Source organism: Mixophyes fleayi, chromosome 8, assembly GCF_038048845.1.
Source record: "Mixophyes fleayi isolate aMixFle1 chromosome 8, aMixFle1.hap1, whole genome shotgun sequence".
In the NCBI taxonomy this organism is placed as follows: domain Eukaryota; kingdom Metazoa; phylum Chordata; class Amphibia; order Anura; family Limnodynastidae; genus Mixophyes; species Mixophyes fleayi.
This window is the reverse complement of record NC_134409.1, coordinates 47001802-47025917: the sequence shown is the minus strand read 5'-3', so window position 1 is coordinate 47025917 and position 24116 is coordinate 47001802. Positions and strand designations below refer to the sequence as shown.

General features: G+C 38.2%; 1 protein-coding gene across 7 annotated transcripts in view; it reads left to right on the top strand.

Annotated features, from left to right (window-relative positions):
• The window catches only part of LOC142099253 (pre-B-cell leukemia transcription factor 1), a 100299-nt gene that overhangs the window by 3102 nt on the left and 73081 nt on the right, over window positions 1-24116 (top strand). For all 7 annotated transcript variants that reach the window (XM_075182520.1, XM_075182515.1, XM_075182519.1 and 4 more), the window contains exon 2: window positions 16531-16604. In XM_075182520.1, coding sequence (XP_075038621.1) covers window positions 16531-16604 — 74 coding nt within the window. The remainder of the gene's footprint in view (window positions 1-16530; window positions 16605-24116) is intronic.

Below are 24116 nucleotides of genomic sequence, written 5' to 3'. Positions count from 1 at the left end.
GTCAATGCAAATTTGTATTCCTGGTTTATAAAATATATCCAATCACAATTGATCTTACGAGAAAGTACATTTCACCTATACCAGTAAGGATTATTTTCAAGGATCTTTATAAGGATTATCCCAGGATAAAATAGCTTATCTAAAGTTATCTAAAAGAAATACAGAATTTAGTAACTTTTTATTAACCGCTGCTATCCATAGGAATAAGTATACACTCTGGCCTATGATATTACAATGTAGACAGTCACACAGTGACTGGTTGTTGGGACCATGTTGTCATTGGCAGTTAAGTTAGATTAACTCGCTTCCTCCAGCGGTATTTGTCGGGTATAAGCTGCGATTTTGACTGACACTAAAATCGGACCACAGTGTCGCTGTGTGTGAGAGAGCCATAAGAACTGTACAATGTAGATTTCATTGCCAGTGTATTTTTGTGATGGCAGATTCATTGTCTGTCATTGTAAGTAGATCTAAAATTGACACATGGGTTGTTCAACGTTTTATTCAATGTATATTTAGCTGGGTAACTGAGGTTTATATGTCTGCTGTCTAGATGACAGAGTCTCACAAATCAGGTTCTTTCTGTTATTGAAGTTTGTTTCTATAAAGGATTGTGTAGTTTAAATCACATTTATCCCTAGAGTGTACATGGCTACAGAGTAAAGAAACACAATCAAATCATTTAAGTGGTTAATTACCTTTTTTTTTTTTTTTTTAATTTGTGTTCTTTTTTTCTATTAAAATCCAGTACGACTCACTAATCCCTCTCTCCTGTTAAAAATATAAATATTTGAGAATCGTTTGAGGAGCTATACATATTGAACCTGTAATGGATTTTTTTTCAAGTTATGCAATATTTAATGTGATCAGAACATGATGTACATTATAAGATGACTTCACTATATATTGATGCCATTGTGGACAAAGCAAAACTAAACAGTGTATTGTTTACATAATTTTATATATTTAACTCTAACAGTGAAATCTTCATACTTGACTAATGCAATGTACCGAATATTAATGTTCTGTTCTGGAGACTGTTTTCGTATTGCTCTTAAATGACACATTAATTGTAGAGGAGATATTGCGTAAAGCAAGTTGTATAGTAATGTACACAAAATGCTTACCACTAACATTACAGTGCAGTTTACCGAGGGAACTCTACATTGAAGTGTATATGATGTAATTAACACACTATTGTTGGTGGACATTTTGTTTGTATAAATATTTATATCGAAAGCTAGAAATATTTAAAGAGAGGCAACATCTATTTTCGAAAAGTAATCAAATAATTTACAGAATGCCTTTTAAATCTACGTTTACATTAGTTAATGTAGATAACACTTTGGATACTTTATTATTTTTTTTTCTCTCCATTTAAAGTTGTGTAAACAAAATAATTTTTATTTTGATAGTTTACACTTCTACACTTATGAAACACTGTGTGGTCCCCCACCCCCCATAAAATAGATCCAAGTAAATTTGATGTACGACAAGTTAATGTGATTAAACAATTCTCCATAAAATATTGAAGGTAGCATATTTTAATACCTGCCACAAATACCAGTAAACTTTTATATATCTCCTCAAAATTCTAAAATTATTAGACAAGTGTGATTAGCGTATTTACACCTTAGTTTTGTCTGGTATTACAAAAATAGTCCTTTATTTTTTACTGTAAACAAAATGGTAAACCAGAGTTTTAGAAGCCAATTAGGCAGTTTTATATAAAAAAGAAACAAAAAAAACCCTACCACCCACAAAAAAAAAAGTAGTAAACAGATCTAACAAGTAAATTTTGCAGTTTAATTCCTCAGTTTTTTTTTTATTTGTTTATTTCCATCTCTGTGTGCTATATCTATTTGAATTGTAGAAGTCTCTTGTATACTTTCCTATTGTCTTGTTGTCCATTTTGCTTGGCTGTTGGGGAGGAAACCTGTTGCGTTCTGCATGGCAATTTGTTAAGGGCACTCCTTATAATCTGGGTGGTTAATCTGTTGTGAATATGTAATCGCAGAATTGTTTGCTGCTTATCAAGGTAATATTGAAAAGGGTGCATAAAGATGATATAGGTTACCTAAACCAGAAAACTGTTTCTGTGATGGGTGGAAATCTTGAACTGTTTTGTAGAAAACCGGACTCTCTCTGCCATGCGATGTGAAGTGCTTGCATGGTGTATGTGGGTAGGTTTGTATTGTATAGTCTCCTGAGACTGAGGGGAAGAATGTCAGCTCACTGTAAGTGGGTGGAGAGCACAGACAGGGAAAGTGCTTACTTGCTGTATGTGGGTGGACAGCACTTGGAGAATCATGCAGGTGTTGCATATTATTGAGGGTCACGCTTCTATACTGGACAGCACAACAGTCACAAGGTGCGTAACTAACTAAAATGTGTATTGCTAACAAGTGTTTTCTACTGTTGGTTGAATAGCTCCGTTACCTAAACTGGGGACCATATAGATGTGTTGGGCACATCGGTTTGTACAATCCAATAAGTTCTTCAGATATTGGAGAATGGAACAGAGTTGGTAAGCGTTGACTCTAGGGAAATCTGCAATGGCTGGATTAGCTGGCATCTGTGCTAATATTTTGTGTTTTGTATGAAGCATAAACTATTCGTTTCAGTATGTTATTAAATGCTGCTGCTGAGGATAATATGGAGAAATGTACTCTAGAATTCATACACTAACGCCAGTAATTACATGTTGATCTTTTGATAAGCTCTTACGTGTGTTGTAGGAAGTTGTTTTAATTTGGCCTTCAATTACATTTTATGAGCGTTTACAAACTTCACATTCATAGTTGCCAGTAACTGCCTGGCAACCCTTGCGACATTGGCGCAAATGTTTTGTTTTTTTGCTATAAAGTCCTTTTTTATTAATTATTATTTTTTTTAATTTTTTTTTTTTATGTTAAAAAGGTCATGTCATTGAGTTTGGTTTTGGAATTATCCTACCCAGTCTGTGACATTGTTTAGGTCTTTGGCCTGTCTTCCTTTTGAACTTTGTGTTTTATACTCCAGTTCATGTAATGTATGTGGTTAAACTATATATGAGCAGCACAGTGGCTTAGTGGTTAGCACTTCTGCCTCACAGCACTGGGGTCGTTAGTGTAATTCCCAACCAGGACCTTATTATCTGTGTGGAGTTTGTATGTTCTCCCCGTGTTTGTGTGGGTTTCATCCCACACTCCAGAAACATACTAGTAGGTCAATTGACTGCTATAAAATTGACCTTCGTGTCTCCCTCTCCCTCCTCTGTACAGCGCTGCGGAATTAGTGGCGCTGATGATTGTGATAACGCAGAGTGCTGCTGTACTTGGCACAGCAGCTGGGCTGTACACCCACATACAACGCTATATAAACCCCCAACTGCTTCACATCCAACCCAAATTATCAACATGGTTTAAAAAAACAAACCCAAAACTGTGAAAAACAAGAAAGTATCTTGCTTTATTTTTTATTCTAGTATGTGTCAACTAATTCAGAATTATTTTTTTGTAGGATAAAGGTAATATGCCTGAACTTCCGCCATTTTTTTTCTTTTACAAAACCAGTGTTTGTGGTGAACAAATGGGTAAATAAAATGAGTATATGCACAATATTAGAGGGAGAAAAGTCCTCTTACTTCTAATATGTGACTGAAAAGAGCGGTTCACAAGAGTTGTAATTAATTTCCCCTGTGATCTGGACAGAGCAGTACCTTTATGGTAATATGTATGTGCTTTGTGTATGTCCTTTCTTTCATCTGTTATTAAATAGAATTAATTCATTGAGAAGTTTGGTGTGGACTAGCTTCCAAAGCAGAGAAGAAACAACTCTATTTGTGACCTGATCAAACGTTACTTTTTGGATTGAATCTTTTAAATGGGAATGATATATGTAGACAGAGGGTTGTGTCTTTTTTTTTTTTTTTTTTTTTTTTTTTTTTTTTTTTTTCTTGGCCGGATATTGTAACGAATATATTCTTCTTTTTTATATATATATATATATATATATATATATATATATATATATATATAAGCTTTAGAAAACCAGGCTTTTTCTCCTGAGTACAGTGATGTTTTACTTTTTTTTTTTTTTTTTTTTTTTTTACATGATCTCTGATGGTATGTCACATCTGCGGCATGAAAATATGTTCGATGGGTGACGGGCCATTTAATTTACTTATTTTTTAAACTTCCATTTTTATTTTATGTTTTGCTTTTCTCCACTGCCCTATTATGTCTCTCTAGGTGGATGTTTCAGTAATGTCACTGGGTATCCAGCGCAACCCTCATGAGAGCTGAACAAAAGGCAACTGCTTTTAAGGGCTTTGTTGTAATTATGTATATAAATATTTATATAATCTGCCATGTGACCTAGCAGTAATGGGCACATTTTGATATTGTATGTTATTCACCGTTCTAAAATATATTTGTTTTCTTGGATCTGCCCTGGTATTTACCATTGGACATGTTTGGCTTCACATGCTCTTTCTCTCCTGACTTCAGACCTCGTGTATTGAATAGTTTCCTGTAACTGCTTGACAGCGCTTGGCATTCAAATACGAACTCTAGACAACTTTTTTTTAAAATGCGTAATAAACCTATTTTCAAAGAGATCCCTAGGTTTTTGGTTGTCATGTTTTAATTTATTTGATAAAAGCTTGTCTGAATGGACTCTTGCTATTCCCTTCTATAGTCTTCTGTAAGGCTATAGGGAAAGGTACACCACTTGGCCTCAGAAGTAGTACTCCAATTCAAGAGGACAACTTCTGAGATGTCTTCTCTTCTTGCGCAGTCTGAGTCCTGAACAATAATCCCTGACCCAAAAATCCTGCCCTGTAGTCATTGTCTTTCAAAATATACCGTTCCTGAGATTGTTGTGATTTCGGCTTCCAGCATAATATCACCATTGCCTTTTTTGTGAGTATTCCTTTAGAATAACAACTGGTATTCATATTCCATTGATTGAAAAAGTCTACCTACAATGGGCTGAGGGGAATTGTGGCCTGGTGAACTGTCTGCAGTGACTACCTGCTTCCCTGTTAGCTGGGAGCATAGTCTCGCAGATGTAGTAGAATGACGTTTGAATTCCATAATTCACAGCTGATTATCTTCTGCTAATACATCAAGAAGCGCCTGAGATTCCTGTCCGTTATATAGTAGACACCAATCTTGAGAAGAATATGGTTTAGAATGGCAATGCCTTGTAAACTGAGATGGACCAGAAAGATTACTAAAATCTGAAAAAGTGTTTGGAGGTATTGCCAAACGTGATGCTTCTGTATTAGTCCATGATACAGAACCGCAGGAAGCTTTGAACACTAGAATATACAAGTATACATCTTTTAGGTGCAGGTTTGTCAGCCGGATCGCTTGCTTCAACACCTTGTTTGCTAATCTGATGGATTTCATCCTGAATTAACTTAACCTTAAGTCTATTGAGTAAGTGAAGATCAAGTATTGCTCTGAATTCTCCTGAAGACCTCTTTACCTGAAACAGGTGGGAATTCCATCTGCTATAATTTGATTGTTTGGTAATTCTTCTGGGACCTTTTGCTCATGTCCTGAAGAACTTCTTGAAGGGCAAGGTGAGTCTTTTTGGTTCTTGAAGTACTTGATGCTACAAATGTTCCTCTTTCTGGGAGCGTTGAGTTCTAGGCAATTGCCAGACCTCAACCTTTTTCGCCTATAGATGTTTATCGTTGTTTATATAAAAGGTGCTGCAAAATAAGGCGACAGTCAGACTAGCAAATCATACAAAATTACCAAGCGAGCATAAAACAGACTTAATAAATATGTGCTTAACAAAGGAAGTGCAGATGTCAGTAGAGAGAGTTGCTGGTAAGAGCTTTCAGTCTAAAGCTGGATACACATCTATGCAATTATCATGCAGATTACACCATTCACTACCGTTGAGTTGTTGCAAGAGTGTGTACACTCGCACGATCATGTTTTATCATACCAAAACACATCATATCTGTTGATTTCTGTTTTCTAAACTTCCTAAAAATCACGATCAATGGCAGAATGATGTTGGGCAGGTCTGGAAGTGTGTATGCACTCACAACCAGCAAAAATAACTTCTTTGCACAGTCTTCCAGCCCTAATGTGGACAGTTTACTGCTTTTATGTGTTTCCTGTCTCTTTGGCTGCGGGAAGAAATTAATTTTCCCTGCAGTGTTTGCCATGATTTGGTCTAATTTTGGGTGAGTGATTAGTTCACATTCAAGACAGAAGTGTGGATTTTGCTTTGATGCTATATCTGCCTGTCATTGCATAAGGCGTGAAGTAGTTATTCTTGCTACTACTGAGTGCACCAAATTCAGCCAGCAATAATATGTGCTCTATTGTCTCTTGCCTTTCATCCATATGGTCACTGTAAATGTTCCAGCACTCACTAGCAAAGATGTTCTAGGGGCTACCTTGTGGGATAGCTGCATGTACTCTTTTAGGTGTCCCTGCACTTCTATTTATCTCCTGTTATTGCATATATTTTTAGTATTCATTTTGGAATGAAAGTCTTTGGTTTGGAAGATTCTAGCTCTCTAACATTTTTGCCTTTATCATGTACGTGAAAGACCATATCCTCCTCGGGTGGTGGATCAAACATTCAATCTTTCAAAGGAAAACCTGGTTCTTCCTTTTGATTTAAATATATTAAGTCTTTCCTTATCTTTGAAAAAGTACTCAATATCCTCTTGAATTAAATGTGTAGTAAAATGTAAGTTTCTTGGTTCACTTCTTCCTCCTCTAAATCTCCCCTCTGAAAAGTATTGTGGCGCTAAGACAGACCAGAGAGTCTTTTGTCCTCCTTTAGTAGAAGTTTTAGAGATATGTTCCTTTAGGGCCAACAGCAGTGGTTGGCCCTACACGTGCAACTCCAAGCATATGTGAACGCATTAAATGGACAACAAGCGATTCATTTACATTGTCAACATGGAACTAGTGAAACCCCTACATGTGGACTGGCCATGGATCCAATTAGCCAATCATAGAGAAAAGAGAAGGATATATACAACACAAACAGATGTTAATACAAACAACGTACAACCACTGAATCAAGTTAGGAAACTCTTACATTTGTGAACAATATATTACAAGGATTTACCACCCTTTTTGCAAACGTGTAATTAACAACCAACAAAATGAATTCAACAAAGAGGCACTATAAACGTTTTTGCAATACCAGATAAAAGCATTGTTAAGTATCATTATGTGTTACATTTATCTGTTTTTGTAGTTTATAAGTGCTGTATCTAAAATAGGAATTCTCCTGTTATATGTATTGCATTGTTTTATGTATCACTAGGTTTATACAATTTCATTAAAATTGTGCACAAAAAGTGAAATGCTCCTTGAGTGACATTCTTAAGTAAATAGTTACCCAACTAGTGCCCGGGAATATCTACCAGAGACATTAAATTCATACAGTCTTGTGAGAATGTTTGTTTTGTTTTGAGAGTGTGGTTGACACATGAAAGGACTCCATCCTGGACCTTCTCTAACGGTGGTCATCTCTCTGTGGGGGTAATAATATTCTTTACTGAAATGTGTCTCCCCACACTGGATGTGGAGTGTGATCTGTGTTCAGAGAAACCTAAAACTAGATCACACTCCTGTTCTTTAAGCTAAAAACTAAAACTAGATTCAAATACCAAATATATGCATGTATTATCTGCTATATATACACGTAGTAGTAACAGACTTGGCAGGCTGTAGGTCAAGGACAGCGATATTGCAGTAAGGAGCAAAGCATAAACAGCACCCTAAATTATAGAAACGAAATCCAGTTTTAGACTTGCCATCTGGTGGTGGACACCTGTCAGAGAGCAGCATTTGGCTGGTGAAAGGTGACTTACTGCGCATGAGCCATTTCTCCAGGCAGCTGTTGCACTTTACAGCACCTGTATAGCAGCAGCTATGTTCCTAAAAGGCAGAGGACTTCTTGGTAGTGGTTCCTATCCCAGCACTCTTGCCAGATCTTCAGTAAAGGGAGAGAGGCTGAGCTTCTGGGGCGGAAGTACTTTAATACACACTGATGTCCAATGTGAGGTACAAAGACTTAGAAGCAGGAGCAGGGACTCCACATGGCGGTGGGAATAACCGTTACTCCATGCAATGGAGGCTGTCAAAGAAATAACATTTGTGCTACGCATCATAAATTTAAGCATCTCTTATCAGTGGGATGCTATAAGGAGATGTGATTGTAGGTCCTTCAGACACCAGTTGGTTATCCAGAGACATCAGCCAGGAACCAATGTGTGGAGAGGTGTGAGCACAGAATTAAGGACCAGGGTACTGCCAATATGTATAACAAATATAGTGAATAATTTTTTAAAGACAATATTAAATTGTAATTAGACATGGAAAGTTCATGCTCGGCATAATATAAATATAGTAAGTACGTTGTGGAAGGTTACATTTTTTTATTCGATTTTTATTATTGTGAGTTCTCAAGAGTAAGGCCCTCCATACTGTTTTTCATTAACATGTGTCTGTACTACGAAACATTATTACTTTTGTCCCCAGTTGTACAGTGTTATGGGAAATGCTCTATAATAATCCCATTCTTAATTTGAGTCAACAAGGAAGCTGTGTATATTGACATACCCTTAAAGGGGAAGCATCACGTCCAAGTAACCAACATGCCTTTTCTAAACTGATGCAATTTTTCCTTTAAATCGAAAACCCTAACTTTTGTTTATACCACTTTTAAGACTCTTCCATGTGATACCTCTGATGGTGAAAGAATGTATCCAAATTGATATGGCAACTTTGGGTAACATTCTTGAATGCACATATATAGATATTGTACATACAGTCATGTAAAAAAGAAGGTAAACTCCTTTTTCAAATCAGTGTTTTTACATATCAACATTAACAATCATCTAGTCCTTACCAAGTCATACATTTGATAAATATAATCTCCATTGTGACCAGTAACCCATGACCGATTTTTCACCTTGTTTTACAATGATACTAAGTATACCAGCAAATCTACAAATCAATTCCTGACTGCAAAGAATAAAGGTTTTAGAATGGTCACGTCAAAGTCCAGACCACAGCCCCACGGAGACACCATGGCTAGCTCTTAGTAGAGCTGTGCAGAAACGAATGCCTTCAACCATCAATGCACTAAAGTAGTGTTATATGAATGGGATCGAATACAATATGAGAGACTAGTGAACTCGTACAGAAAAGGATTATTTCAAGTTATTGCTTCTAAAGTTCTACAAACTACTAAATCTTGGTGTTTACTTTTTTACGCAGTTTCTTCATGTTGGTTTTATTTTTTTAAACATTTTTTTGAAGTTCAGATACATAAATTGCAACAATAATTGTTACATATGGAAAATCAGTTGCAGGTACGATAAACACACGTACATATATAATGTTACATATTTTGTTGGCGTGGTCAGGGAGAGACGTCCTTGTTGGGTAACATTTTTATCTACATAAAAAGGGGAAAAAAAAATAACAAACATCTGGGCCTTTCTCAAATGCACGCATTCCCAGCATAGACAAACTATGGGTTTTTAGCATAATTAACTTTATCATTTTGTAGGACACGTTGGTTTATTTTTGTTAAATAATGACAAACAAACAATTTGTTATGGGTTCTTTGTCCCATGAAATTAGATTTGTAGGACACTGAGGAATGGACGATTGTTAATTATGTCCAGATTTAGAAAAGGGCATACTTCAGAGGAAAATGGTATACAGACAGTTTTTCCTGATGTCACTGGTGTTTAATGCCTACGTGATGATGACAAAATAACACAACTGGTATGTGGTCTGTATCCCCTTTCCCTTCCACTTTAAATGGTTGTTGTTGTTTTTAATGTTTGATCTTTCCCTCTGTTGACAACAGAGGAAAGTAGCTGTAAGACTCGTTCTATTAGAGTGTAACTAACCAACAATAAATGTCAGGTAAGTATTATATACAATTTAATATGTAAGGCTTCAGCCTTTTATAGATGTCTTTAAACATTTTATTCCCTGGTTGCTATTATTTAATGCTGCAGTTCAGATGGCTAACTTTTATAAATAACAAATGGTTATTTAATAACTAATGGTTATTACAGGCAAATTGTATAATATCCTATACTTTTACACACATTGATATAAATAGAACTTGCCTTTTGAATAATCCAGAACTGAAACTAGACTACTGTGTCTGCAAAGCCTATAATCACGATAAGGTTTCAAAATGATTATGTGATGATATAGTTAGGTGTGTGTTTTATGTGCCTGGGCATAATGTCTTTCTCTTTGCATTTTCATAGATGGTCTTGTAGAAGCGTTTAACCCCCCTGTTTACTTAGCTGTATTCTTTTAATCCTGTCTCACTGTAGAGTCCTGCAATCCCTAAACCTACAGCACTATAAATTACGTGCGGTTTGTTTGTGTCTTGTGGAGGTCTTAACGGAAGTGTGAGAGGCGCTAATAACCACAGTGTGATTAATGATAATTTCTCCGTGTGAGATTTCCCCTTGGTATCATCTGGCAATGTCCTGGGGCACAAAGCAGTAAAAATGAGAAGTACTTGCCTTTCTCTGTGACTGTCCCAGTTTTGCAGGGCCTGCTACTTTTCTTTTAGTAGCTGTATTATGTATCTGCCTAGTATATTATTTGATAGACTATTTTTATTTCCACTTTTAAGCCTATATTTTGTATGCATAAAACAGTTGTATGGAAATGATAATGATCATTTGTAGATGTTATGCCTTTTTACTTTTCGATTTGCTCAACTTAATACTATTTGTTGGAAGTGTTTTATTTGTCCTAGATCACTATGTTTAGTAGAAATGTTCATGTGTTTGGCAAGTTTCTGGATTGCATCTGTATACCCATTTTTTGAGATAGAACTGTGCACGTACTAGATCTGTTGTGCTATGTGGTTTCAGATCTTCATACAGGTAAGTATGAGCAGTGCTCTCCCAAGAAAAGTTTGCCAGCCGGGTGGCATTAAAAAGTAGCCTGAAAGGGGGAAGGAGCAGTTGTAATCCTCTGAGAAATGTTGGAGGTTATTGCCCACACCTGCCAGGACTGGTCAGACTGGTGGTCAGTGGTCTAACACACACTACTGGCTGTATTGCTCACATAGTGCCTGTTCTAATAGGAGAAACAATGGTTTATTCTATTAAAATAGGACTCTGTTGTTCCCCAAGAGCATACTTGCCAACTCTCCCAGAATGTCCGGGAGACTCCCGAAATTCGGGTTGGTCTCACGGACTCCCGGGAGAGCTGGCAAATCTCCCGCATCCCTCAATTTCATGGGTAAAATGACGATTCGCAGTGCATCGCGTCATTTTGGCCCAGCCCCCGTGACAAAAAAAGCATATTTTATGCGAAGGGGGGGGGGGGGGCAAAATGACGCGATTCACCGTGTCCCGCCCCGTCGACATGCCCCTGTCCCGGGTACAACTTGCCAAAGGTAGGCAAGTATGCCCAAGAGGCGGGTGCCTAGTAATAACAGCCGGGTGCAGCACCCAGGACATAGGTGCTGGGGACAACACTGTATGAGACATGTGACTTCCATCTGTGTGGCTACAAAACACTACGGTAACCCTGAGTAGAGTCACATTTGATGGCGTGGAGTAAAGAGAATGGAAATGGTCGACCACCCTTTCATATATATTTGTTTGCTTGGCATATTTACCATGTTTCCACATGTCATTGAATCTTCAGTCATCCTTGGTGTGTACAAACCATATGTAGGAATATTTTGGTGTGTCTTCAGCTACGTCTTTCGCTTTTTCTCCTCAGACTGGCAGCCATGTATGTAATTTATTTATATAAGTGTGTAAACAGGTTTTTGATTTTTTTTTTTCCTTGTGGGTAATGTGTGAATGTGTAAAGTAACATTAGCTATACTGCTGTTAAGCCTTTCAGAGCTGTGCAAATGAGTGCTGTATTTATGAGCGGAAAGAAGAAAACCACTTTCTGTGTAAAGTCGAGCTTCATTTTCAAGCTACCAAAGGAAAGTACAGAGTGATTTTACTCTTTTCTTCTTCCTCACATTTATAAAAGAATACTATCATTTTCTCTCTGATTGCAGTTGGGCTTTTTCCTTTTTGGGGTTTGAGAAAAAACTTAATACGTACAGATTTAAATAGAGAGACGACATGATTTTGTAAAAGGCACCAGTTAAGAGACATGTTAACCGATAGCTGTTACATCCTAGATTTGTGTATGTGTACAGCGTGATCTATCTCCCCTGTGCTGGTGAGTACTTCAGTGACCATCATTACCAACAAGGTTGGACCTCATTGAATTATGATTTATCTACAGTGATTGTAGGGGATGGTTTACACAGCCATTTTATGTGATGTCTGCTGTCTTTCCCATCTAATACACCCGTGTGAAATAGCACCGCATCCATCTGTCCTGCACATCCAAGCCATGTACACAAGGTCTTGTCATACTGCCGAGTATTTCAAACCTCGTGGATTATACTATATTAATGGCAAACTGGTACACGCTAACAGTACTATTTAAACTAAAGAAGCAAAGGTGACAATGAGTAATGTTTAACTAAACCTAAATTCATTTTCACCACTGCCCTAGGCCTGTGCCACTTGGGACAATCTAGCTGTACTACTAGCATACTTGCCAACATGGGCAAGATGATTCCCAGGAGGTTCGGGGTGGTTGGGGGCGGGGCTAGAATAATCGTTTCATTAACCCCCCCCCCCCCCACCCTGCCCCCCAAAGAAAAGGACATCCCTACTCTGGACCAATAAAAACGGGGCAGGGCAACGATGACTCGTCCATGATGTCACTAGGCCCCACCCCCTCCGTTTAGTTTACACAACCGGCTAGGATCAGGGAGAATTGCATGCTCTCCCGGCAGTTCGGGAGGACTCCCAGAAATTTGGGAGTCTCCCGGACATTCCGGGAGAGTAGGCAACTATGAATTAGTGACAGACGTGTTTTTGGTTTTGTTCTCCAGTTGGGTAGCCTTTGGTGCTATGGTGTTTAGAGAAGTTCTCCTGATCACACACAAGATGTTTTTCTGTCTGCAGAATCGGCCTCTTCAATCTAACATACATCAAATGACTCCATGGAGCAGTATTTTTGTCATACAAGCATGGGCTGCATGTGATGTAACTCATTCACACCCACTTCCTTGTGCCCATATTTGCAAGTAGGATAAGCCAGCTAAAAAAAAAAAAATCCCCTCCTAAAATGCCCATTTATACTTATTTATGGCTTAAATTAATCCTATGAGTGAGGGGACATCAGGACTGTCTTTAGTACATATGTTGCTTTTGTGTGTTTAGAATGTTTGTTTTTATTGCATTGGTTGTAGTGCATGTGGAAGGTGGAAAAAGCGTCCCATTAAAAGTATCTGGCAAGACCCAATGTCTACCAGCTCAGGTGGTGGAAAAACTCCAATTGAAGAAAAGCTCCGTGTCCTCCTGCAAACCATGGAACTGTCACCTAAATATGTCCTTTCCAGCCTTATCTTGTGTAAATAATCTCGTCTTTGGTGCAGAATGAGGCAAGGATTGCCAATATTAGTATATATTGCTACTTTAGAAGAATGTAATATTTTTGCTTTACTTTCATTAGAATACTAGCTCTTATTGTTCTAAAATTTACATATTGCTGCTATTTTTTTGATATATAAGCTATCTTTTTATATCTTTTGAAGGATGAAGAAACGCAACATTATACAAACTCTTTCTTAAAGCTCCACTACGACCTATGGAAATATGTTACGAACGTGCCGACTCCCCAGGGCTAGCATTATTCATTTATGTGTTACAGAACCTGCAGAGCTCCAGGAAAAAACGCCTGTTCGTGGCAGTCCCTGTAGCTAGGAGGAATGGGCATGTTGGTAAAATATTCTTCTTGGTGGTAGTGCAGCTTTAATCGCTCTAAAAGAACAAAGCATTGCGTTAATGCTACATGGAGTAAATTGACTGCTGGAGTACAAATGATGATGGTGCAAATCGCAAATTAATTTATTTTTTTTTGTCTTTCCCCAAATCCTGGTAGGATTTTACATGTTGCATCAACTCAATTAATAAAAGTACATAGTGTAGGTTCTTTAAATTTGATATTAAATTTCACGATCAATTGCCAAAGGATGCTCAATTTTATTTCTTATGTTCCATCACATCTGCATCAAAGTTTCTTTTTATAATAAGAATTAATCCATAAAAGCAAAGAAAAGCATTTTTCTAAATACTGTGGTTTTTCTACGTGTTTTTTTTTTTTTTTTTTTTATGCATTTCTTATGGTAATTTGGTTGCCTCGCCAGCACCGTAATCCGGACATCCCAAGCTACATTTACTAAGAACATCATGCAAATAAGACTTTCCAAAAGGAGAAGGGATTTCTGGGTAATGCCTTGTGATCGTTTGGCCTTGCTTAGAGCGTGAAGTGTTGTGTTTTATTAGACTACCATTCCCTGTATTACTCTTCACACCCTTTTGCATGTAAAACCATTCTGTATTCTTTACTTTGCGTCAAGTGCAGTTAATGCCCTTATTATTGGTAGATCTTTGTTTTTTTGCAGAGCACAAAAGTTATTCATGGGCGCCTGTAGCTCATTCTTCATTATTGGGATCTTTTACATGTGGTCTGAATTCTGAGCTTTGTGTCACATACTAGATGCTGATGAATTACTTCTAAAGTTTGCTTACTTTGTGCGGATACAGACGAGTGATATGTATTTTAGTTGGCCTATTTTGTGTTTTCTTGCTAATACATTCCATTTACATTAGCAGTCGATCAGAGCGTGGGGGGAGGATAGTTTGTTAGTATGGAAAGAAAGCAGTATAAGGGAGAACACTGCATATGTGAGGAAACGGCAGAGGATGGTTGCTTCTCTCAGGGAGAATTTAGTGGAGAAACACTGGACTCATTTGCTTATGAAGGAGAATCCATGATCTGTGTAATGAGGATTTAGCTATAACCCAGCAGCGATTAAGTCCCCAAGGGACTATTTTCAATGACACTCTTAAGAAACTTTCTCTTTGTTGCCTGCAGTGATCCTTTCCTTTGACTTTGTTCATTTTTATGGCTGTGGACTTGTTTTGATTGCCCTGTTTTCGGTTAATAGAAATATATTGTCACCTGCGAATTCTGTTCATCATGTACCGTTTTTATGCAGTATTCAATAGCATGTATGGAATATGATCAACCTAAGCTATGTGCACACTGTCATCTACAATGCTTGTTTTTTACTATTGCCTGTACAAAACCGCATTGTGATTATTTATGCATTTTCTAGGCGTTTGGATGCATTTGCAGATGCGTCTAATTTGATTTCTCCCCCCACTTGCGTCTTTAACAAAAGCGTTGTTAACTTGTTCAAGCCAAACGCTTAAGTGAACGCTTCGTATAATGAATGGGGATGTACATTTTCAACTGCTCTAATGCACTGAAATGGAAAAAGCATTTAAAAACCAAACCGTTTTATATGCATTTGACTTACATTACAACCGCATATTATAAACTGAGAAAGAAATAGTGCTGAAAAAAACAATAATGTGTAATTCTCAGCGTTTTTTTTTTTGCAGCTCTGTATTTCTTCCTTAGTTTTTAGCCTTTTGACTTTTGTTAGGACATTTCGCAAGGCCCTTATTAACTTCTGCAATTAATATTTTTATTTACGTTTGGAGATTACAAGGCCAGCTCTAGAACTTTCAAATTTTTTTTTTTTTTGTTATTGTTTTTTTTTTTTTTTTAACCACACATTGAACACGGAATCTTAACACCAGTGTACATAGCTGCAGTCGGCTACACAGATTCCATAAAAAACTACGATGGCAGTCGTTCTGGGAGAGACGCATGATCCAGTTTTAACCTACATCTCGGGGTATATTTACTAAACTGTGGGTTTGAAAAAGTGGAGATGTTGCCTATAGCAACCAATCAGTCTAGCTGTAATTTTTGTAAAATGTACTAAATAAATGCTAACTAGAATTTGATTGGTTGCTATAGGCAACATCTACAGTTTTTCAAACCCACAGTTCAGTAAATATACCCCCTAGCCTTGTTTTGGAGCGTTTTTAAATGACTAGTCACTTTAAATAAAAAATGTTATTGCACATGCATTAGAAATAAAATCTAAAAGTATTGTATTTGTTCTTTAACTAATATTGTTTTAACATATGTGTTGTGTTAACATATGTTTAGCCATCTATTTCATGATCCTCTGACAAATGGTTTCTAAAGCAGGTATAGGCAGCCATTTTGACTCTTAGAAGATCAGACTAAATCACTTACAATTGCGGCCACGTTACAGTAGGTGGGTCAGTGTGTTCAAGAAAAACTTTTGAGCTCATGTCAAAGTTATATTGTTCTTGAAAAATCATAATTTTCAAGGGGTTAAATAATAATATTGCTAGAAGTTCATTAAAACCTGCAGTGATGGAGCTACAGTAACTTGCTTGGTTTTCAATTAAAATTAATGATTTTCACATTTGGAAGAAATCTTTATCTGCTTTTAATAGTTGTGATTTTGCCTTTTCATTATTCTTGCATATATGGATCCAGATCTGATCTTTCTTTTGTATGCAATTTGCAGGAAACACGCTTTGAATTGTCACCGAATGAAGCCTGCGCTCTTCAATGTGCTTTGCGAAATCAAAGAAAAAACAGGTAAGTAGGCCTTGCTGCAAGTTATTTATATCAGAGCATGCTTTGTTAGTTTGCGTCTGCTGGGGGGGTTTATCAGGTTTGACCAAAGGGCAGGGGCAGTTACGAAACGGAGACACTAAAGTCTGGCTTTAGTGCAACAAAGTATAAGCCTTTGCTTTGGTGAAATTATGGTCGACTATATCTCTCACTGTGGTCAGTTACCTTAATAAAAGCTATGACTAACGCACTTGATCAAGTTGAAGGTTTTAACTGTACACAGGTAAAGGAGGATGCCTTTGTATATGGTAGAATATTCTGTTGTGTGAATAAATATTATGTTGTCTATTTTAGGGATATGCCACGTTCTGCTTTAATGTAGAGTTTAAATGTGCAGTGTGATAGTTGACAGAGACTGCTGAGCAACAGATGTTTCTTATTGTGTCATTGAATGGCCAGGTCTAGATTTGCATTAATTTACATAGCAGCCCTTTATGATGTACCCCAGAACTGAACAAATACCCGGAGTCGGGTTGCCCTGGTGCCAACTCATGTTGGATCTCAAAGGGTGCCTCCTGAAAATGACAAGCTGCCTGTATGTGACAGACTCCTGTTCGGCATTACTTTGTACATACCTGGCTAATGGGTTGCTCTCCAGTTCCACCACATTTGTTTGGCCCCTAATTGGTTGTCTTTTACCCCATTTGAATGTTCTTTGCTTAATAATATTCGGGTTTACGGATTTATTAATGCTTCTTGTTTCAGATGAGTTGAATTTTTCCCTCCAAGAGTTAATGTTTGTTCAGATTGGTAGCCATCCTGGCTGAGACCATAGCACACTCTGCATATCTGGCTCCTTATTTCCAACCTGCACTGTATTTCTCTGCTGCTATAGAGAGAGCTGCAGGCTGAAGGCCAGTGTTTAACATATTTGGAAAGGTTACTTATGACCGAACAAGCTCCAGTCATTGGTTATGTGTTTAAGCTCTGTTAAACCCCCAGCCTGGAGGTCACACTGTGTCCCAAAATGTCATTTCTCTCTCCGCCTCCTCCTAGATAATTCCTGTCCCAACTTGTGTGCATTGTGACAACTCAGGTTTGTTTGTTTTTATATATATATATATATATATATATATATATATATATATATATATATATATATATATATATATATATATATATATATATATTATAAATAAAAAAAAAAGCTGGGACCCCAAGTGTGAGTGTCATTTTGCTAGGATGGCAAAAGTGGCTCAGTAGAATTAATTTTAATTCAGGGGACCCAAACAAAGTACAGATATTCTGGAACCCCACTTGGGTGCATCCTATTGTAACGTTTACACAGGCACTTTATTCTGTATACAGTCTGCTGCTATTTACTTTCACAACCTTTCTTTTTCTCCTTGCAGCTCACTTTCATCTGCTATTCATTGGCTTGCTGCTCGCTTCGTTATTGCTCCTCTCCATTTCTACTTTGTCTTTTTCGTTCCCTTCCATTTTGCTTCTACTCCCACATTACACGTATGCCTCTCCCTCTCTTTCTTCCTATCCATTCTCTCTCCCTGCAGTTGCTAATAGCACGGCCATCAGTCCATTTGAGTCAGGCATGATTTAATGTGTGACAGGCAGCTCACAAGAAAGTTACCTGTTTCTCTACATTCCAGGCTCTCCATTCGCCTCCAGCTCGTTTAACCCTTTTATGTCAGAACATAAAGCACTAATGACAGTGCGTGTATAATATGCTGCAATGTGTTCTTTAATATAAATGTAAATCTGTGCTACAGGATGGGGAAATATTTCATATTGGCTGAAGAGGAGTAAATCACATGTAGTTCTTTAAAAAAAATAAATGCATTACTGCAGAACATCTAGATATTTTCTGCTCGGCTCTGCAGCATGTCTGAGGGCTGTGTAGACAGACCTAACATTGGTGGCTTGCTACGTAGAGGGGTAGTAATCACACATGGTAGACAATATTTTGATAGTAGTGCTGGCAAAGTTTATTATGGGAAGTGTCACATACATGTTGTTGATGCATATGCTATTGCAGACTTGAGCAACCTACAGCTCTCCAGGTTAAGGGCATGCTTGGACATGTAGTTCCACAGCTGCAGGTGAGATGCGGTTTGCCGATCCATGTTCTAAAGACCCTGTATAGGCTTTATGATCATGGGGGGGGAGGGGGGCAGCACAGCATGAAGCCCATGAGGGCTGTATCAAGCTAGCCAAGTATTTATGCTTTCACTTTAAAGTGAAATAAATAAATAACTAGTGCATTGTGTCCAGCGTTTGCCCACAAGTCAACGATCAAAGCAGCATGTGTTTTGCAGGTCTCTAACAACTGGACCTCGGATAAATGCATAGGCCGGCCAATAACGTAGCAAAGGCAGTTATCTGAGCATATGTTTTAAAAATACTCCCCTAGAGGAGACCTTTCTGGCCTTACTGTTTTGGGTGTTGAGACTGCCTCCCTTGGCCACGGGTCTGACAGCCAGGGACACAAACTTCTTCTTTCCTCTGCTTTTCCCCTGACTCTTCCTGGCATCTCAAGCATGTGTCACCTCCCCTCCCCAGGTGCTAAATTGTAGATATTGATTTACTGGTGCTTTCCTGTATTCATGAAACCTGTGCTGTTTTTGGTAAGTGGCTACCTTCCTTCCACCCTCCTTATTTCACATATCAGGATTCGGAGAGATTTAAAAGCTGTTATTTTCCAACTCCCAGACTCTCCCCCTTTCTCTAAGTTCATCCAAAGTTCGCTTGTGGTGGTTTAGGCTTTTCCCTGACTTTTTCACCTTCTGTCATCATAACTCAAGGGCAGACAGAACTCCATCCAAAGGAGGAGGAGAGGGAACCATTGCAGAGAAAATGTATTCTTCCCTTCTGTACAGGAGTCATCACATGAGCACTGCTGCAAGGAAAAGGTTTTAATCTCATTTATGTTAGCTATACATGGTGACATTTTATAGTTCTTAACAAAGCGAATGGAATGCCAATTAATTAATAAATGAACCAAGCTTATTAATATAAAAACAACCAGCAAACTGAATCCCTAAGTGGAAATTATACCCCTTCAAGAGGGTAAGGAACCCTCGACCACATTGAAACACATATGGTGATGCAGCCGGACGTTACTGGCTGAAATGGTGGTAGGGTGTGAGGAACTCGCTGTCCTAATGAGGCCACTTCTACCACTCTCAGCGACACGTTGCCTGCGTTGGCAACTCCAAAACAAATGTGTCTTCAGGTGGATGTTCTATATCAGTAGCAGCCTGGTCATGGTTTAAAAATCCAGTGGGGGGGATCATTGACTCCCAGTCCTGTCATGGAGATTGCATTTTCCAGAAGTCCCTTCTGCTTTTAAGGAGGGTTATTCGCATCCCAGTACAAATAATACAATATGGCTCTGCTGTATGCTGCACAAAGCCATTCTAAACCTTTCCTGAACCTTTCTGTCAAATGTTTATGACCAAGTCTCAATTTATAGAGCGGCCAAATTCCAAGACTGCAACAGAAGGAACACAGAACCCAAAATTCTCAAAGTTTTCTAACTCCCCCACATAGTGTAATCTTTAACTGTTTCTGTGCATCTTCTTTCCTTCTAACTCTATAACTTTATATTTCTATAGAAGTTGGGAATGCTTGGCTGAACGTCCCCTAAATGAAGGCTAATTTTGTTTTAACAGAGTTAACCAAGTCCTAGTTATAGTATGTCGCTGTGATTGTCTTTGCTATGAATATGACCACCTTGTATACAAAAACCTGCTCACAGCATTTCTGTAACTGGAGTGTATCTGCATTCATTAGGGCATTTAGGAAGTGCTTTTATGTACATGTAACCTTATAAATATGCCTGTGATGCCTTCTTCAAATTAAATCCACTTTTATTTTTGACTTTATAACACTCTCTCCCTTCTTGATGAGATCTGAACTGTGCTGGTCTTTGGTTGAATAAACCATTATTTCTCCGTCGGGAAACTTGGAGCCTTCATCATCCTCCTGACCCTGTTATTCATCCTCGCGTCCCATGTCGGCCAGTAAACCTGTGTCTCCACTCCTCAAACTACAGTCACAAACTCTATTCAACCTCAGTTATATTGGTGAACATCTTGGGCAAGAAATAATGATGTAGAGTTGGCGCTCTTGAGGCTTATGTTTAAAACTAAAATAAAAATGAAAGAACATTTATATTTCGATTCCATTTTTTTTTTTTTTTTCATCCGACCAGCATGCTTCGCAATTGTGAGGCCTAAGCCCGTCATTTAGTTCCTAGTCTGTGGTTAGGGCTCAGTGGGTGTCATTGCCTGCTCTCACACACGATGTAATTCTGCAGATCAAGAGCAGAGTCTGATGTATAGAATGTGCTTGGATAATGGGGCTTGTGAGAGAGGCAGCTCCCGACGCTGCATTGTTATGCTAATAGGCTCTCTGCAACACTCATTGTGAGGGCTGAGTGTTTTATTAACACCATAATATTGTTATTAATACATGCAGAGAGCGGCCATGGAGAAGCTCGGATCCCTCAGGCATCGGATCAGTATTCCAGCTGTGCTAGCCACTAAAGAAAGAAACACAAAGGAGACAGTATCTCCCATTTCTAGCATCTTAAACTCCGCCACACTAAATGGCCAGGCCCATAGTCATACTTGGCGCACAAAGCACTTGCACATGATACCTCTCTCCTGTTTTAGTTGGAGAATTGTGAATGACTCGTATGGGGGAGATATGTTTTATAGAGCTGGCCTGTGAATGGTAGTTTTCTGTACATCCGTAACAGTGAAATGTTTTTTATTTTTGGATTTTTCTGACTGCATTGTGTTTTGGGTGTTTAAATGCTGCTGTTCTATTTTATATTGTAATAGTATAGGTAGGGATAGTGTTTGCCCAGTCTTCTATAATTGAAACACCAGATCATGTATCCTCTGCTAGATAATGTAAACTGTAATGTTTGGGATTCTTGTGGTAGGTGCTATACTTATATTATCAAAATAACAAAGTTGCCTATTTATAGGGAACCCCTAAACATTTAGGGTGCTCCCCTCCCTAGTTTAGACGTGTGGATTTATCAAACTGGTCCTCAATGTACTTCATATGGGCAGCACGGTGGCCTAGTGGTTAGCACTTCTGCCTCACAGCGCTGGGGTCATCAGTTCAATTCCCAATCATGGCCTTATCTGTGTGGAGTTTGTATGTTCTCCCTGTGTTTGCGTGGGTTTCCTCCGGGTGCTCCGGTTTCCTCCCACACTCCAAAAACATACTAGTAGGTTAATTGGCTGCTATCAAAAATTTACCCTAGTCTCTGTGTGTCTGTGTGTCTGTGTGTCTGTGTGTCTGTGTGTCTGTGTGTGTGTTAGGGAATTTAGACTGTAAGCTTCAATGGGGCAGGCACTGATGTGAATGAGTTCTCTGTACAGTGCTGCGGAATCAGTGGCGTTATATAAATAAATTATGATGATGATAAGCGGCCTACACTCTGACTCCTCCAGGTAGATGTAGCATAAAACCGTTCGTCTTGCTAAATGGATTCCCCGACCTGCTGCCTGTCATTAGGGTGATTATGGCACCTTCCCTGTTAGATGATTCGGATATATTCATAGCTTAAAAGAAGAATGACCACGAAATGAACTTAACATAGTGCCTGAAGTGGCAGATGTAGCTTGACACCTGGCCCTACAGGGGAATTACCTTTTTTAGTTCTTTTGTTAGCTAGATTTGGTCACACACCCCCACGAGGGGAATTGAGTGGACAGAGCAACCATTACATGCTTAATACACACCAGTGGAATGATGGTTTATTTTTTTGTATGTGCCTTCTCTGTTGTTTGGATTATATGCTTATTTCATGTATATGTTTTTGTATCCTGTAAGTTAAAGGTTTGTGGATGGATTGTTCATATTAACTTGTCTTCTGTTGGTCTGTGTTGTAAACTCTGTGTCAAAGATGAGTGAGTGCTATTTGTGCTTACATTACTTTACTATATCTGATTATGTACTGTGCCTCCTATCAATGTCTTGCAGCATATAATGTGCGCACAATCTATGTAATGATTTCAGACTAGTAATGTCACAGCCTTAAGGTATTGTGCGTGTGTGTAATAATGTCCATGTTAAGGCATATTTGTGCTCTGTATGCCTGTAGTTTGTCAGTGTGAGCTCGGCACCTGCATTATGGTGTCAAGAAACCAACTGTGTGCATGTTTAATAATAACGGAGCTGTAAGACACCATGCACAAATAGAGGTATACAATGGTACGCCTCCGACGTTTGTATAATATTGATCATGATGAAATATGTGGGGGTTCTTATATGTTCTAATGCCGTGATGTGTTCTTTGTATCTCGTATGTTAGAGAGTAGGGGGTAAATTTATCAAGCTGTGGGTTTGAAAAAGTGAAGATGTTGTCTATAGAAACCAATCAGATTCTAGCTGTCAATTACTAAATTGTACAAAATGACAGCAAGAATCTGGTTGCTATAGGCAACATCTCGACTCTTTCAAACCTGCAGCGTGATAAATTTACCCCTAGGTGTCCTATGCATAACCTTACTGATAGAGAGCAATTCACTGTATTCCCTAGGGGCAATATACAAATAAGCCACACCTGTTGCAGATCTTGCAATGGGTTCAGAGACCTTACTAGACAAGCTTATGCTGATACTTGTGTCCTTTTGCAGACCGCTTGTTTCATCCTTATTAGGACTGTTCAAAGCAGTATATTTTTTTTATGGTCTACAAGACCAAAGGACAGACTCATTAACCTTAACTTTTTTCTCTCTAGGGGCATCAATATGTGCCTAGCTATGTATGGTGCACCCATGTAAGGAATTCAATGTTCTATTACTGTGCACATGTCGTACTATTGTAGTGTACAAGAGATGGATAGACCCAAGACCGAATTTCCCTGAAATAGTCCCCATGCTACTCCTTGTACCCTACCTAATTTGTAATTTGAATAGTTTAGAATATATATTCCCTTTTACCACTGGACCTACCTTTTGTTTAAAGTGTTGTTTGCTGTAAATCATCTTTGTGTTATAGAAAAGTAGGTAACGCCACTGTTTATACAGTCACTTGATATGACTTGCAACATTCTTGTTGTCCTTCCTTTTTGACACGATCCCGCTATTCCTTTTTCATTCCATATTGTCTTTCATGTAGAACGTGCACTTAAATGGATAGCAAAAAGCATCTGTGACTTTTGGTGACTTGTGGGTTTTTTGCAGTGTACAGATAACTTTTTGTTTATTTTTGTTTCATGCTTATGCCAAAAGTATATGATTTGAACATCAGCAAATGAAGGGAAGTATCTACTAACCTTGCGTGAAAAAGTAAATTGTACAGTAATCTTTGAAACCGGTCATAGTTTTAAGTAACAAATGTTTCCATCCCTTAAAATAATGTTCGGAGTCTTTTGTTCCCTTTACTCCTTTAGTGTTTGCTGTATTCCTGCTCACTTCTTATTGTTAAACATTCCAGGAATTCAGGAGGCAGAAGAGGCTGTCATGGAATTATAAACCATCTGCTTCCAAGTTT